Source organism: Sorex araneus, chromosome 1 (genome assembly GCF_027595985.1).
Source record: "Sorex araneus isolate mSorAra2 chromosome 1, mSorAra2.pri, whole genome shotgun sequence".
Lineage (NCBI taxonomy): Eukaryota > Metazoa > Chordata > Mammalia > Eulipotyphla > Soricidae > Sorex > Sorex araneus.
This window is the reverse complement of record NC_073302.1, coordinates 369,732,825-369,748,337: the sequence shown is the minus strand read 5'-3', so window position 1 is coordinate 369,748,337 and position 15,513 is coordinate 369,732,825. Positions and strand designations below refer to the sequence as shown.

Here is a 15,513-nt window from a genome sequence, read left to right as displayed (position 1 = left end):
GGGTAGTGCTTCACCTCATCTCCCCAGTTAGGTAGCAGGGGTTCCCTACATTCCCTGGCACAGCAGTTTGTCCCTCCCGGCTGGAGTGGCTAATACTCAAGGAACCACAGCAGCGGGGCAGCTCACACAAGAACAAATACCACCTCGAGGATGGACAGTGGGGAGAACTGGCTACTAGGTTCCAGGACAGAGGCAGACGGCTGGTCTGTGGCAAGAGAGAGAGTGGTCTGGCATGTGGGAATGTCAGGAGGGACTACAATCCAGACAACTCCCAGTTGATGTCAACTCAAAGCTTCTGAGCTTTTGACCAGTAATTTAAAATAATATTGGGGTGGGGGAAACCATATATATGTTGAAAAAATACTTTGAGTCTTCGATGGTGGTGAGGTGAGCTAACAATAAATTAAGATCATGTTGTTAACAACATTGTAAACACATTGCCTTAGCTATAGTAAATTTAAGGAATAAAATCAGAACAATCATTTTTTAAAATTTTTTAATTCAGTTACTGTGAGATAGACCGTTACTAGAGCAATCATTTTTAAAAGCTACAAAATTAATCTTTGACTTGGTTACAGAGACTTTATCATAAGAAGTAAACATAGCTTTTAAAAACAACTATTTAAAATAGTGGAAAGACAAAAATTATGAGGTCAGCATTACTTGAGGCAAAGAAATGGTAGATCTTAAAGTACCGTCACTACCTGGATTCACAGAATTCACAATTCCTTGCTTTATGTACATTGCTTTGCTTACCACTATGTTAATTCAAAGGCTAACAAAAATGTAGCTTCAGAAGAAGGGCTAAAACATGTATTACTAAAACAGTGATTAAAATGTCATATTTTTAATAATAAAAGTTATAAATTATATCAGGTTTGCTTGCCTTGCATGTGGCCAACCCAGATTTGATCTCCAGCACCCCATATATTCCCCTGAGCCCTGCCAGGAGTGAGTCCTAGGGACAACTGGGTATGGCCCCAAAACAAAGTAAGAAAAATGCATTAAATGTACAACTAACACAGGTTTAAGAATACTATAAATACACCAGTGGGGGTGGGGAGTGGGGGGCGATGATTGACTTTGGTTAGGAGAAGCAGTGGTTTAATTTTGCTTAGCAAATGTGTGCTGTTTCCTTACCTGTAAATGTTTATTGTCTTTTCCTGTCTACTCTTTATGGTTAAAATATTATCTATACAGCTTAAAATCAAGCTCTTTTATTTTGCATTCAATACTCATGTTGGTATGTGCTGCCATATTTTCTTTATTGCTGTCCAACTCAGTTGAAGCTAGTATTAATAATTAACATATAATGAGCACCTGTGGTTCTGGGTTTGTTTGTTTGGCTTTTTGGGTCACACCCAGTGAAGATCAGGGTTTACACCGGGCTATGCATTCAGGAATTACTCCTGGTGATGCTGGGGAACCCTATAGCATGCTAGGGATCCAGACTGGGTCAGCCGCATGCAAGGCAAAAATGCCCTACCGGCTGTACTATCGCTCTGGCCCATGGTTTGTAAAGAGGAACTCATTCAGTCTTTACATAAACTCTTAAGGTGGGGAACATTCTTTCATAAATTGTGTTTTTCATTTATTTATGTATTTGAATTTCCACACCTTTGGTAGAGAAAATAGAACTGAGTTGAAAGGATAATTACAAGGCAATACATACGCTATAGTCAAATTTAAGCCATATACATAGATACTTCTGTCTTACTGTATACTGTTTATCAGTTTTCCCTAAAAATAAATCAAATGTGTGTGTCTATAGATATATTACTGAGAAGTGAGGTCCAATTATTGTAATGTATGTGAATAAAGCAATAACAGTTAAAATGCCTGTATTGCAGTTATAGTGACAGTTTCCCTGAGTATCACTGGGACCAAGTACTGAATCACCGGGAATGGCTAAAACTCTCAGCCCCATATCGCCAAGAACTGCTGGGGTTGAACCCTATTTTTAAAAACCTACTTAAATCAATGTGTATAATTTTTAAATGACTCATCAAGTGAAGAGATGTTTGCTTAAAGTGATGTATTTAGAAATGTGAAATTCAGTTCTGAAACGAATTCTTTCTTTAGTTACATTTCATTACTGTTCAAGTAAATAAGTTCCTTACTGTGGAAATGGTAATTATTATTTATTTATATAACATCTTTTATCTGTGGATTTAAAAATGCAGAAGTTCAGTGAGAGGTAGTGAAATGACAGATACTATCTTTATAGAATAGAAATCAAAGCCACAAATTGGTTAATGTATATATTCCCATCCAAATCTGATATTAGAGGCTACCTGAGTGAGCTTAAATAAGAATGTTACATTTTAGGAGATTTGGCATAACATAGGTCATTAACTTTGTTAGTTTTGTAGTTTAAATGATTAGAACAAATGTGTTAGCTTAAAAATGTGTGAGGAATTGGCTTTTAATCATTTCTTTAGGAATAGAAAATATCATAATTTTTTTGTTGACCACCCACCTCCTCGTTTTTAGGTCAACAGCAAGGACAAGATGGAGTGAAAGTCCAGCAAGCTACAATAGCTCCTGTAACTGTAGCAGTTGGAGGAATTGCTAATGCAACGATAGGTGCTGTTAGTCCTGACCAACTCACACAAGTGCATTTGCAGCAAGGTCAGCAAGCTTCTGATCAAGAGGTGCAACCTGGCAAGAGGCTTCGAAGAGTTGCCTGTACCTGTCCTAATTGTAGGGAAGGAGAAGGAAGGTAAATGCTCTTATTACCAACTCTGTCTCTCTGGAAGGTGTGAATTTGTGAAGACCTAAACCTTTAGCTAGGTACTTTAGTTTGTAAAAACATCATTAGCTTTGCAGCCCAGAAACTGAGATGGTATATTGTTATGAACAGAGTTAAATGGAACTATTCTAGGGATGAGATTTCAGTGGTCTTCTACCTTTTGCTTTATTTATTTATTTATTTATTTATTTATTTATTTATTTATTTGCTTTTTGGATCACACCCGGTGATGCACAGGGGTCACTCCTGGCTCTGCACTCAGGAATTACCCTGGTGGTGCTCAGGGGACCATACGGGATGCTGGGAATCGAACCTGGGTCTGCCGAGTGCAAGGCAAATGCCCTACCTGCTGTGCTTCACTTTTTTTATGAATAGTAAAGTAGCCCCTGCTTTACTTTTTTAAAATCAATTTTCTTCTTTTCACGTATTATGTAAATTTTAAAGATAAAATATAATTCACTGACAGTGTTCAATTTAATTATTTTTAATATATTAACCAATTTGTGTGACCATCATCTTAAACTTAAAGCATATGTTTTGTTACTTGCAAAAGAAAGCCTATTTTGTTAGTCATTCCCTGATTCCCCAGCACTCAGCTTTAGGTAACCAGTAGTCTTATTTCTGTCTTTATAGATTTGTCTATTTTGGACTTTTCATATAAATGGAATCGTAACATGTATACATTGGTTTGTAACGCTTCATTCGCTCTTTCCCAAGGCTTTTTCATGTTTCAGTGTATATTAATTTTAGTGAGTAAGCAATAATTTCATTGTACAGATAAACAGTATTTTGTTTATTCATTTATCAATTGGATATTCGGAAATCTTTTTATTTTTTGGTTACTCGGCTACTATAGATACACTGTGTTTTCATTTCTCTTGGATATGTACACAATAATGGAATTAATTGTTAAAACTAGGTCAAGCTACTTAAGAAATTGCCTGATTGTTTTTCAACGAGGCTGAACCAATTTATATTTTCATCAACATTTATCTAACTTTCATTGAAAAATACATCATTTTCCCCATTTAAAAATAAGGTCCTTATTACTGAATTACAGTAGCTCTTTACTTATTCTAGATTTGAGCCTCTTACCAGGTATGATTTGCAAATATTTCCTACCATTCTGTGAGTTATCTTTTAATTTTCTTGAGTATGTTTTTTCTTCTGAAGAGCTATTGGAACTGTTCACTTAGTTGTTCATTGAAAGTAGATATTCAGTAGATGCATAGAAATACTGTTCTGTATATTGATCAGATATCCTGCTACCTGGTGAACTCTTTCATTCCATTAGTTTTTCAGTTGTTTTCTATACGTAAAATCATGCTATCTAAATGGAAATGGTCACTTCTTTTCTGCTCTGAATGACTCCTCCTTTTCTTATCTAATTGTTGATGATCTTCAGATCTGTATTGAATGAAAGTGACAAAAGTCTTTATTTTGTTCCTGATCTTTGGGGAAATGCCAGTCTTCACTAAATGTAATAGCAACTCTGGACTTTTCAGAGATGTACTTAGTTAAGCTGAGGAATTTCTTTCCCATTTTTATTTTCATAAAAGGATATTGGGTTGTATCTAATGCTTTTCTCTATCTCTTGAGATGATCATGTAGCTTTAATTTTAATTCTATCAATATTTATATTGATTGTCGGATGGTAATGCTTTTTGTGTATTATAATTTGGTCATTATGTATATTATATATATTGCTGGATTCAGTTTGTTAACATTTTTGTTATGAATTTTTTCATGTGTGTTCGTGAGAAATACTGGTCTGTAGTTATATAATATTTTTGTCTGTCTTTTATGGCCTCATAGAATGAATTATTGTTTCCTGCAGTTTAATTTTTGAAAGATTTGTGAAGTAATTGTTTAAGTGTTTAGAGTAATTTCACAGTGAAACTTTCTAGCCATGTCCTTTCTTTGTGATTACTAATGCAACTTATTTATGTTTCACATGTTTTTTCCTGATTTTTTTTCCCTAAGGTAAATCATAAGTAAATAAGTAAATCATAGAGATTTACTTTGTATGTAGAAATTTGTCCTTTCTTTGTGATTACTAGTGTCCTTCCTTTGTGATAACTAATGCAACTTATTTATGTTTCACCTGTTTTTTCCTGATTTTTTTCCCTAAGGTAAATCATAAGTAAATAAGTAAATCATAGAGATTTGCTTTGTATGTAGAAATTTATCTGTCTTAAAAAAAATTTTTTTTTCTAGGGTCAAAGAGATAGTATGGCAGGTCAGGTGCCTGTCTTGCACTTAGCCAACCAGGGTTTGATCCTTAGTATCTCATAAGGTTCCAGGACTCTGCCACAAGTGATCCCTAAGGGCAGAGACTGGACTAAGCCCTGAGCACCACTAGGGTGTGGCTGAAAAACAAAACATTTTTTTTAAGTTCTTTTGTAGTAACTAGTGTTAATGTTGAGTTTTGGTACCTTTTGTCTATTAAAGAATTTGATTCATATAAGAGCTCTGTTTATCTCTGTAAGGTTGATAAAGTGGAACCCTCTTACTGAGTCCGGCAAATTTGAGTATTCATTTATTTTATTTTTTTATTTTTTGGTTATTCTGTCTACAGATTTGTTTATTTTAGTTGACCATTTCAAACAGATTTTTGTTTCATTGATTTTTTTGTTATTGTTCCTATATTCTTCATTTATTTCTGGCTTTATTCTTTATCATTTTCTTTTTTCTGCTTGTTTTATTTTAGGTTAAATTTGATTTTTTTCATCCCCCATTGTCTTCAGATAGAAGATTAGTGCAGCAGGAGATAGCAGTTAGGCACATGTAAAGCATGTGCCTGGACTGAGCTTATCCCTGGCACCACCAGACTTGCTCTAATGGCCCCCGGCACTGCAAGGCGTGAGCAAAAAGTTGGCCAGGGAATCACTATGAGCAGACCCTGGCCCCCTGAGCACAGTGCGCCACATATGCTTCACCACATATGGTCCCCCATAAAAAAGATGGAAGGGTAGGTTATTGAGTTGAATTTTTTTTTTCCTTTTTGTGTCTCACAAGCTCTGCTCCAGGTTTACTCCAGGCTCTGTGCTCAGGGATCATTCCTAGTGGGACTTGGGGGACCATATGTGATACGAAGATCAAACCTGGGTTTGGCTTCATGTAAGGGGAGCACTCTATCTGCTGTACTATCCCTTTTGCCCTAAGGTCATTTTTAAATTGATTTCACAGCTATAAAGTATCCTCTAAGCATTGTTCAACATATGCCTCTTAAGTTTTGGTATGTCTGTGTCTTTATTTTCATTCTTCTGAAAGTATTTTCTAATTTCCCTTTTGATTTCTTCTTTGCCCATTGTTACTTCAAAATTTGAGGTTAAAAAAAAAATTCTAGATACTTGTAAAATTTCCAGTTTCCTTCTATTATTGATTCTAATTTCACTTCAATATAGTCATAAAACTGTTATTTCTCTTTTTTAAAATTCATAGAGGCTTTTTTCAGGGCTCTGCATGTAATCTATACTAGAGACTGTTCCACAATCATGTAAGAGTATAATACTGTGGTGTGTTCTGTGGTTATTTAGATCGTTTGTTGAGTCATTCAATTCTTCCATTTCCTTGTTGATCTTCTGCCTACTTGAAAACTAGTTTAAAAACTACATTGAAATTATAAAGTATTGAAAACTCCAGTTCTTGTTATTTAATTATCTATTTCTCCCTTTGGTTTCTGCCAGCTTTTAGTTCATCTGTTTTATACTCTTTTACTCTCTTATTCCTATTTTAAGTGCATGTATCTTTATAATAATTATACATCATTGTTTGATTGACTTATTTGTCTTTATAAAGTCTCTTTTTTTAATCTATAATAACTTTTTTTTCTTTTTGGTTAACTTTCGTTCAGGTATTCTTGTGGTTTTCTTGTGGTTATTTACCGTTTTTGCTTTAAGTCTGTATCTTCGGCTGTAACCTGTAGGCAGCATTAGGGTTGGACCTATGTTTTAATTCTTTCTTGGTCCAGCCTGAAAAAATTCTGCCTTTTGATTGGACAGTACATTCTATTTGCATTTGAAGTTGTTAATGATACAGTTTGTCTGCCAAAATGTGTCTGCCATTTTACTATTTCTCCATCTTCCTTGTGTTCGTTCCTCTCCTTTTACAGCTTTCGTTGAGTGCGAGGTAGCACTTCAGTGTGAAATGTGGCACTTTAATTGTTAATCATTTTTTATTGTTATTTCTATTTATTCCTTGAGTATTCGCTCTTTACCTTACCATAGTATATATCTTATAGTCAGATTTATTTCCTAGTAAGTTACATATCCATATATAATTTTAATCCCTCAACTCCTTTTTGATATTGTGAGAAATATTACAAAGTCTGCAATGCATTGCTAAAATTATTTCCTTTTTTTTTCTTTTCGGGTCACGACCAGCAGTGCTCAGGGGTTACTCCTGGCTCTGCACTCAGGAATTACTCCTGGCGGTGCTTAGGGGACCATATGGGATGCTGGGGATTGAACCCAGGTCTGCCATGTGCAAGGCAAATGCCCTACCCGCTGTACTATCGCTCCAGCCCTAAAATTACTTCTTTATCTAATATTATGTCTTTTAAAAAAATTAGAGAATGGGATCAAAAAAATTAGAGAATGGGAGCACCTGCAGTAAGTTTCTCATTTAATCTCACCAGTTGGTCCTGGGGAAATGTGAATAAGCAAAATAGTGTTTAGTAGAAAGAAAAATCCTCAAATAGAATAACATTAACTTCAGAGACCAGGGAATTGTACAACAATTAGGCTTTTTTTGCCTTGCATGCAATTAACCTGCGTTCAATCCTTGGAACCACATATGGTCCTCTTGAGTCCACCAGGAGTGATCCCTGAGCACAGAGCAAGCCCTGAGCACCGCTGGGTGTGGCTCAAAAACAAACAAACAAGTAAAATAACATCAATTTCATTTTGTTTTGTAGACTGAAGAGTACTATTTGTTTTTTTACTTCCTCTTTCATTTTCAGCAGTGTTACTTGATTCATTGTAGAGCCATATATATGTGTGTATGTGTATGTGTGCGTGTGTATATATACATATATACACACATATATATACACACATATAATATGTGTGTGTGCATGTATATATATATATATATATGGCTTTTACTATGTCAGTTTATCACCTCTTGTTCTCTTCATTTGTTCTCGTAGATCCCATCTGGAGTAATTTCTGTAGTTCAGTACAACTTTGCTCACACCCATTTCCTTTTTTTTTTTTACATTGGCAAATTTGTGTATTTCTTATATGTTATAGGCTCCTACATTTATGTATCCACTTTACAAAATTGCTTTCTGTAATTACCTTTGCTTTTATTCCTTTGTCATCTACAGTTAAAATGTTCTGTTTACTAGTTTTTAGTTTAAAGATCTTTGGTATTTTTTTTGCAAAGCAGGTCTGCTATCAGTGAGTTCTCTCAGTATTTGTTTATCTGGGACTATAAGCACATTCCTCTTTTATTTTTTAAAGATAGCTTTGCTAGATAGAGACTTCTTGTGTTTAACGAGACATATTGGGGGCCTTAAAATAATTTTTTTTAATTTAGTCCCTGTGAATTGCAAAATTATTCATGATTGGGTTTCAGGTATACAGTGTTCTGGCACCAATCCCTTCACTAGTGTCCACTTTCCTCCACCAGTGTTCCCTCCCACCCTACAGCCTGCCTCTGGTGGGCACTTTTTTCTTTCTCTTTTTTCCGTTTAGACACTGTGGTTTGCCATACTGTTACTGATAGCATACCACACATATTACTTCACCTCCGTTCAGTACCCAATTCTCATCCAGCATGACCACTACTCACCATCATTGTCGTCAGGGCCCTTCCCGGACTTATCCCCCTTTCCCCACATTGGCAAGAACTCTATTAAGACCAGTTCTGCTTTTTGTTTCTATTGTCCTTGGGCATTAGTTATTCCCCTCCTATGTTTCTTTATATCCCGAGATTGATCATTCTGTGTCTGTCCCTCTCCCACTGACTCATTTCACTTATGTTTTCTTACGGCTGAGTAGTATTCCATTGTGTATCTGTACCGTAGTGGGGAAGGATTTTGTATCTTCCCACTCCCTTCTGATCTTAATTATTTCTGCCGAGATGACAGCTGTTCATTTGCTGAGATTTCCGTAAGTCATGAGTCTTGCTCAAGATTTTGTCCTCAAACGAGTTTGAAGAGTTTCAATATAAAATACGTATTCTAATTGTGGTTTAAGTTCTTTATTGATACATCCTATTTGATGTAACATTAATATCATCTCTCTCTTTTGTCTTTAGTCATTGAGGTGTGAGTGTTGGAAGCCCTGCGGCTTGCTAATGTCTTTAGGCCTTTGATCAAAGTTTTGGGGAAGGATTGGGTGCGGTGGACTTTAGGCCCCCCTCCCCCCAAGCAGTGTTCAGGAGGCTATTTCTGGTGGCAACAGGGGACCATCTGCAGTGCTGAGGATCAAATAGTGTTCATGCAATGCTAGTACCTTTATTTTTTTCCCAACCTCCCCTCCACCCCCAGCCAATGCTAGTACCTTTTGTGGGAGGGCTTGGGTTTGGAGGCCACAACCAGCAGTGCTCAAGTATAATACCTTGTTCTGTGCTCAGGAGTGACTCTTTGCATGCCATAGGTGGGCTGGGGATTCAGACCAGAGAGTTGTGGCTGCATGTAACACATACACCTTAACCTCTGTACTATCTTTCTGCTCTGAACTTGTGTGTGTGTTTGTGTGGTGGTTGGGGTCACACACCCAACTGAGCTCAGGAGTTTACTCCTGACTCTGCACTCAGGGATCACTCTTGGTGGACTCAGGGGACCATATAAGGTGCCAGGGATTGAACCAAAGTTAGATGCATGCAAAACAAGTGCCCTATCTACTGCTATCCACTACTATGGCTCTGGCCCCTCTGAATTTTTAATGCTTGCTGCGAAACTGTTAAATCTGGGTTCCCATAAGCAGTTTTTGTGTTTTTCCCCCGTCTCTGTTGTATGGATCATGCTTTCCTGTTTCATTGCGTTGTTTGTTTTTTTTTAACCTTATAAATTTTTTCTCAATTTTTTGTTTAAAGCTGGATGCTTAGGTGATAGAGAATAGTGTAACAGATAAGACGTTTGCGTTGCACACAGCTGGCCCAGGTTTGATTCATAACCCGCTCTACAAATAGTTCCCTAAGCCCCACCAGGAGTGATTCCTGAGCACAGAGCAGGAATAAGCTCTGAACACTGCTGAGTGTTGACCCTAAAACCAAACAAGAGCAAAAACAGAAAACTAGACAAATTAGATAATAAGGCAATTCTAGAATACCCCATCCTTCTTCAGCTGCAGCTTGTTTTGTGACTAGATTCTTTCAGTGCCTTTTCCCTGATAATATGTGTTTGTTAAGTTCCTTATTGCCAACTGATTGCTCTGTTGTTTTTAACAGTGAACCATTCCATGGACTGCTCCAGTTACCTTTGAGGGGAGGACTGAGGATGTCCATAGTGGGGTTAGAAGAGTGGGGAGCCTGGGTTCATTCACTGTGATACTCTGCCTTAAGGTTGTTGAGGCCTTAAGGTTCTGTGCTCTGGCCCACCCATGTGGATATAACCAGGTGGTACCGGGTTACCTGAGATATACCCAGTTGTCCCTGGGATTTAGATTGTGCCAGAGATTACCTTTAGGAACTCACACATGCAAGGTATATCCTCTACCTGTTTGAACTAACACCGAAGCCATCCCCTACCTTCTCATCCCCTGTTAACTCCACGTCTGTGTTTGAGATTTTTTTCTGACTTGGGATGGTACCTCTCAACTATCACTTTCCTTGCTGTTTCCTGGCAACCTAGCCAGCCTACAACTTAGACTGTTTCTCCTAGTGACTATATTATTCTTGTCCACCTAGTTGCTTTTTGCAACCATTTCTGCTATTTCAAAGAATACCCTTAGACTCAAAGTTTTCTATGCTTCTCAAATGAAACCTGTTCCTTTGGCAAGAAATTTGGAACTCTTTTATTGCATGTTTTCTCCATTTAGCCAAAAATCTCTGTGCCACGGCTTTTGAATCGGTGCCATATTTCTCTCTGGGTATCCTCCCTTCATAGGAGCTAAAAGCATTCATTGTGGGGAGCAGCAGTGGCTTCCGTTCTTCTTGGTTTGCTTCTTTTGTCTTAGAACTCCTACTTATGAAATTAAAACTGGGCCAAGTCAGTGACAGTCTGAACACCAATATTTTTATTTTGCCATATCTAAGCTGGAGCGATAGCACAGTGGTAGGGTGTTTGCCTTTTACGCGGCCGACCCGTGTTCGATTCCTCCGCTCCTCTCAGAGAGCCTGGCAAGCTACTGAGAGTATCGCGCGTGCACGGCAGAGCCTGGCAAGCTACCGCTAGCATATTGGATATGCCAAAAACAGTAACAATAAGTCTCACAATGAGAGATGTTACTGGTGCCCGCTCAAATAAATCAATGAGCAATGGGATGACAGTGATCTAAGGTAGAGTGCTAGGGTTGTGTGTGCTAGGATTGGGGTATGTGGAAGAATACCTTCTTGTCAGCCACACATTTCTGAAACAGCCTCATCAACAGGTAACTGAGAACACAATGAGAATTGCTGACATCTTGCCCGTCCTGGGAGATAACTCCTGGGTATACCGGTCTGTCATGTTTCTGTGCAAGGGAGATTAAAGGGAGGGAGGAAACAAGAATGTAAGTCTTGGTTCAAATGCTACAGACTTTTTACCGTTCTTATATATTTCATTGCCTTGAATAAATGTTTATTTGCTGTATACTTATTAGGCTGTTTCTAGAGACTAAATGATATTTGGTGTTTGGCTTTTACAATTTTCACAAGCTTCACTGGTAGACAAATCCACGGAAATTCTCATTCTGTCTTTCCTGAATGTGAAGCTCTGTACCATGTACTTTCAAGTCAGAAACACCAACATAAGGATATTTTATGGGATTTTCAAGTGTCTTGTAACCTTAGGGATTTATCATGATAAAAGCCGACCAGGAAAGAAACATGAAATGAATGGTAGAATATAAACTCTGAGATTAATAATGTTTCATAGCCCTATAGATTTCATATATAACCCTTGTACTATATTTGTAATTGTTTTCCTGATATAATACTGAAGTAAGTCAGAAAAAATTGTCCTTGGGACAGAGAGATTGCTCAAAAGACTGAGTGCATGCTTTGTGTCGCGAGATGCCCTGAGTTCAGTCCCCATCATTGCATAGTGCCCCTGAACCCAGAGCTGAGAGTAACCCAGGAGCAGTTCACGGTGTGGCCCAGAACACCCTCCCTCCCCACCCCCCCAAGAAAACCCCACACATACACATAAAAAAAAAGCATCCTTTAAATATTTTTACTCCTTTTTATATTTCCATAATTATATTTATGGTATTTGAGATTAGTAATATTTGATTTTGGTTTTTGTTAGAGGCAGTAATGAACCAGGAAAAAAGAAGCAGCATATCTGTCATATTGAAGGATGTGGAAAAGTTTATGGTAAAACGTCTCACCTTCGAGCACATCTTCGCTGGCATACTGGAGAAAGACCTTTTGTGTGCAACTGGATGTTTTGTGGCAAAAGATTCACAAGGAGTGATGAACTTCAGAGACATAGAAGAACCCATACAGGTTAGTTATTTACTTTAGGACCTGTTTTTGTTTAAATTTTTTTTAATTAATTTTTTCAGTCTTAGCTAAAAGTTTGAAAAGTAATTAGAAATAAGCAAAAGACTAGTGGTTATATGGAAATGTTGAAGTTCCAAACTCTTTACCGGGGCTGGAGCGATAGATAGCATAGCCCAGCATCCCTTTTGGTCCCCTGAGCACCGCCAGGAGTAATTCCTGAGTGCAGAGCCAGGAGTAACCCTGTGCATCGCCAGGTGTGACCCAAATAGCAAAAAGAAAAAAGAAAAAACAAACAAAAAAACCAAACTCAAACAACTCTTTACCTCTATGGTTTGAGGATATCGCACAAGTGGTAGAGCACTTGCAGAGGCCCTGAGTCGGATCCTCTGTGTTCCTTCCCTACCCCAGCACTGCAGGTTGTGGCCCAAGTGACATCAAGAATGACCTATGTAGAAAAAGAAATCTGCCTAATTTCCAAAATATTTTAATATGCCTTTTATATGCTTTATCAGCATAGCTCTATGAACTGAGTTTCTTTTATTTGCTTATCTTATATTCTTAAATTCACATATTATTTTTGTCAGGATTTAAATAGTAAAAGAGTTAAATTAGTCTTATGAGCCTTATTAGATTTTGTTTTGTATTTCTTATTCAGAAATTGCTGAAAGTTTCAGAATTACACAGTACCCACAGACCTCTCTGAATTAAGCACTGTTGTGTTTTCTGTTTTTTTTTTTTTTTCCGGGGGTGGTCACACCCAGCAATGCACAGGGGTCACTCCTGGCTCTGCACTCAGGAATTAACCCCTGGCAGTGCTCAGGGGACCATATGGGAATCGAACTCAGGTTGGCTGCGTGCAAGGCAAACACCCTACCTGCTGTGTTATCGCTGCAGCCTCCACCCCTTTTTTTTTTTAAGAGTTGTTCTCATACTTTTTTAAAGATAACAGCTACACAAATGTAATATATAAGCTTTAAGTATATTTTGATACTCTTTTATATAATGAATTTTACCTGAGTGATATATTGCAATATCTTAATTTTACTTGTTTTGAGATCTAGCCAAGTTCATGTAAGTGTGTACTATATATATGCTTGTACTCATAAATTTATTTTTATTGCTACATGATATTTTGTCACAATCACCTACCCCACTGGATTAATTCTTTTCTTATGTTGTTTAAGATTAGTGACCGTCAGCCACTGTTCTGCCACCTTGGTATAACTGTCAGTGTGTGGACTGGTACAAAGGACCAGTGCCAGTCTGCAAGTGTAAGGAGGTTGAGGAATACAGGTGTACATCACTGGTTTTCAAAAGCCAGTCCTTGAACTCTTGCCAATCTGTTGATAAAATAGTTGAAAAACAGTGGTTTAAAGTTATCCTTTTTTCTGTTTTTTTCTATCACAGGGTTCACCATTGTGAACATTTAGTGAATATATATGAGAAGTAGAATTAATGCATCATAGAGATGATTTTATTTTGCTAGGTTACCCACTTACTAAGCTTTCCCTATTTTAGCAGTGAGAGATTGATAGTTCATACTTTATGTATTTTCCAATACTCAGTAAGGCCAGTTTTTGACAATTTTTGTCAATCTAAAGTAACCACTTTTTAATTGGCATTTTACTTATCAGCATGTCTTTTACATGTTTCTTGGTCATTTACTTATTGGTCATTTTTGCTCATTTTTCTTTTTGATTATTTTCCTGATTGCTGATTTATATTTTTGGGATTTTCAAATTTGCAAATTGCCCTTGTATCCTTACATTATGATGGGGTTGGTTATTGATAAACTCACTTTAAGTTAAAGGTGCATTTAACGATAGGAGAGATAGAACAAGACTTAAGGTGTTTGCCTTGCATGTAGCCAACCTTGGTTAGATTTTAGGTGTCATATATGGTCCCTTGAGCACCCCTCGGTAAGTCCTGAGCATCACTGGGTGTACACATCCCTGCGCCCCAATTAAAAAGATACATTGATGTATTGAATACATCTAACTTACCAAACAAACATAAATGCTTAGCCTACTTTAAATATGCTCAGAACATTTAGTTGTGCTTATAATTAGTCAGAGTCAACAAACACAAAGGATATTTTCTGGTACACTATTGACAATCACATATAATTTATCAAATACCATACTAAAAATGGAAAAAAGATGTGGTATGGGTTCTCACTGTTTATGTATATATCTGAAAGCCCTCTGGGCCCAAAGAATGTTTAAAACCATGTGCTAGGGGCTGGAGCGATAGCACAGCGGGTAGGGCGTTTGCCTTGCACGCGGCCGACTCGGGTTTGATTCCCATCATCCCATATGGTCCCCTGAGCACTGCCAGGGGTAATTCCTGAGTGCAGAGCCAGGAGTAACCCCTGTGCATCGCCAGGTGTGACCCAAAAAGCAAAGGAAAATAAAAAATAAATAAAACCTTGTGCTAAAATTATTGCTGGATGATCAATCACTTATTTTCTCTGAATGATGCTTGAGAATAACTGATTAAGACACTGTTGAGTTTTGTTTGCTCTCATGATGGTGTAGGTTACTGAAAGCTACAGCTAACTACTGTCCAATACTGTGAGAGTATATCACGTACTGCTGGCCTGGGAGTAGATAAATTTTTAAAAGTTAAAATAGTTTCTATTAATTGCATAAACACTTTAACACCATTGTAAAGTAAAAACTATCATGAGAACTATCTGTGTTATTAGCCTTTTTACTTCATACTATCTTTTGATGAATAGGAGTTTTACATTATAGTAAGTCAAATACAAGTGTTTTTTAATTAAGTTCTGTTCTAGGATTATAATTTTTTTGTTTTTGAGCCATGCCCAGCGGTGTGTAAGGGTTACTTCTGGCTCTGAGTTCAGATTATTCATGGTGAACCCCAGGGAACCATATCTGGTGCCAGGGGTTGAATCCAGGTCCCTGCTGTACTAACACTCAGACCTCAGGGCATAATATTCTCATAAATGTGTTCTTCTAATGACTTTAATTTTTTTTTGAAAGTTTGATTTGTAGTCTTGACTTCTTTTGAAAATAAAATGAGGAAAAATAAAATTAGGTTTCTTTTCTGTTTAAAGCTGTTTTTTTTTCCCTACTAGCCATTCTTTCTACATTGATAGTGAAACTTATTTTGTATTAATGTATTCACTTAGGGATATATTA

General features: G+C 37.2%; 1 protein-coding gene across 3 annotated transcripts in view; it reads left to right on the top strand.

Annotated features, from left to right (window-relative positions):
* The window catches only part of SP4 (Sp4 transcription factor), a 77,457-nt gene that overhangs the window by 44,390 nt on the left and 17,554 nt on the right, over positions 1–15,513 (top strand). For 2 of the 3 annotated variants that reach the window (XM_055144976.1, XM_004604092.2), the window contains exons 4-5: positions 2,494–2,722; positions 12,153–12,352. In XM_055144976.1, the coding sequence (XP_055000951.1) occupies positions 2,494–2,722; positions 12,153–12,352 (429 nt within the window). The remainder of the gene's footprint in view (positions 1–2,493; positions 2,723–12,152; positions 12,353–15,513) is intronic. The other variant, XM_055144977.1, reaches the window with a different exon arrangement.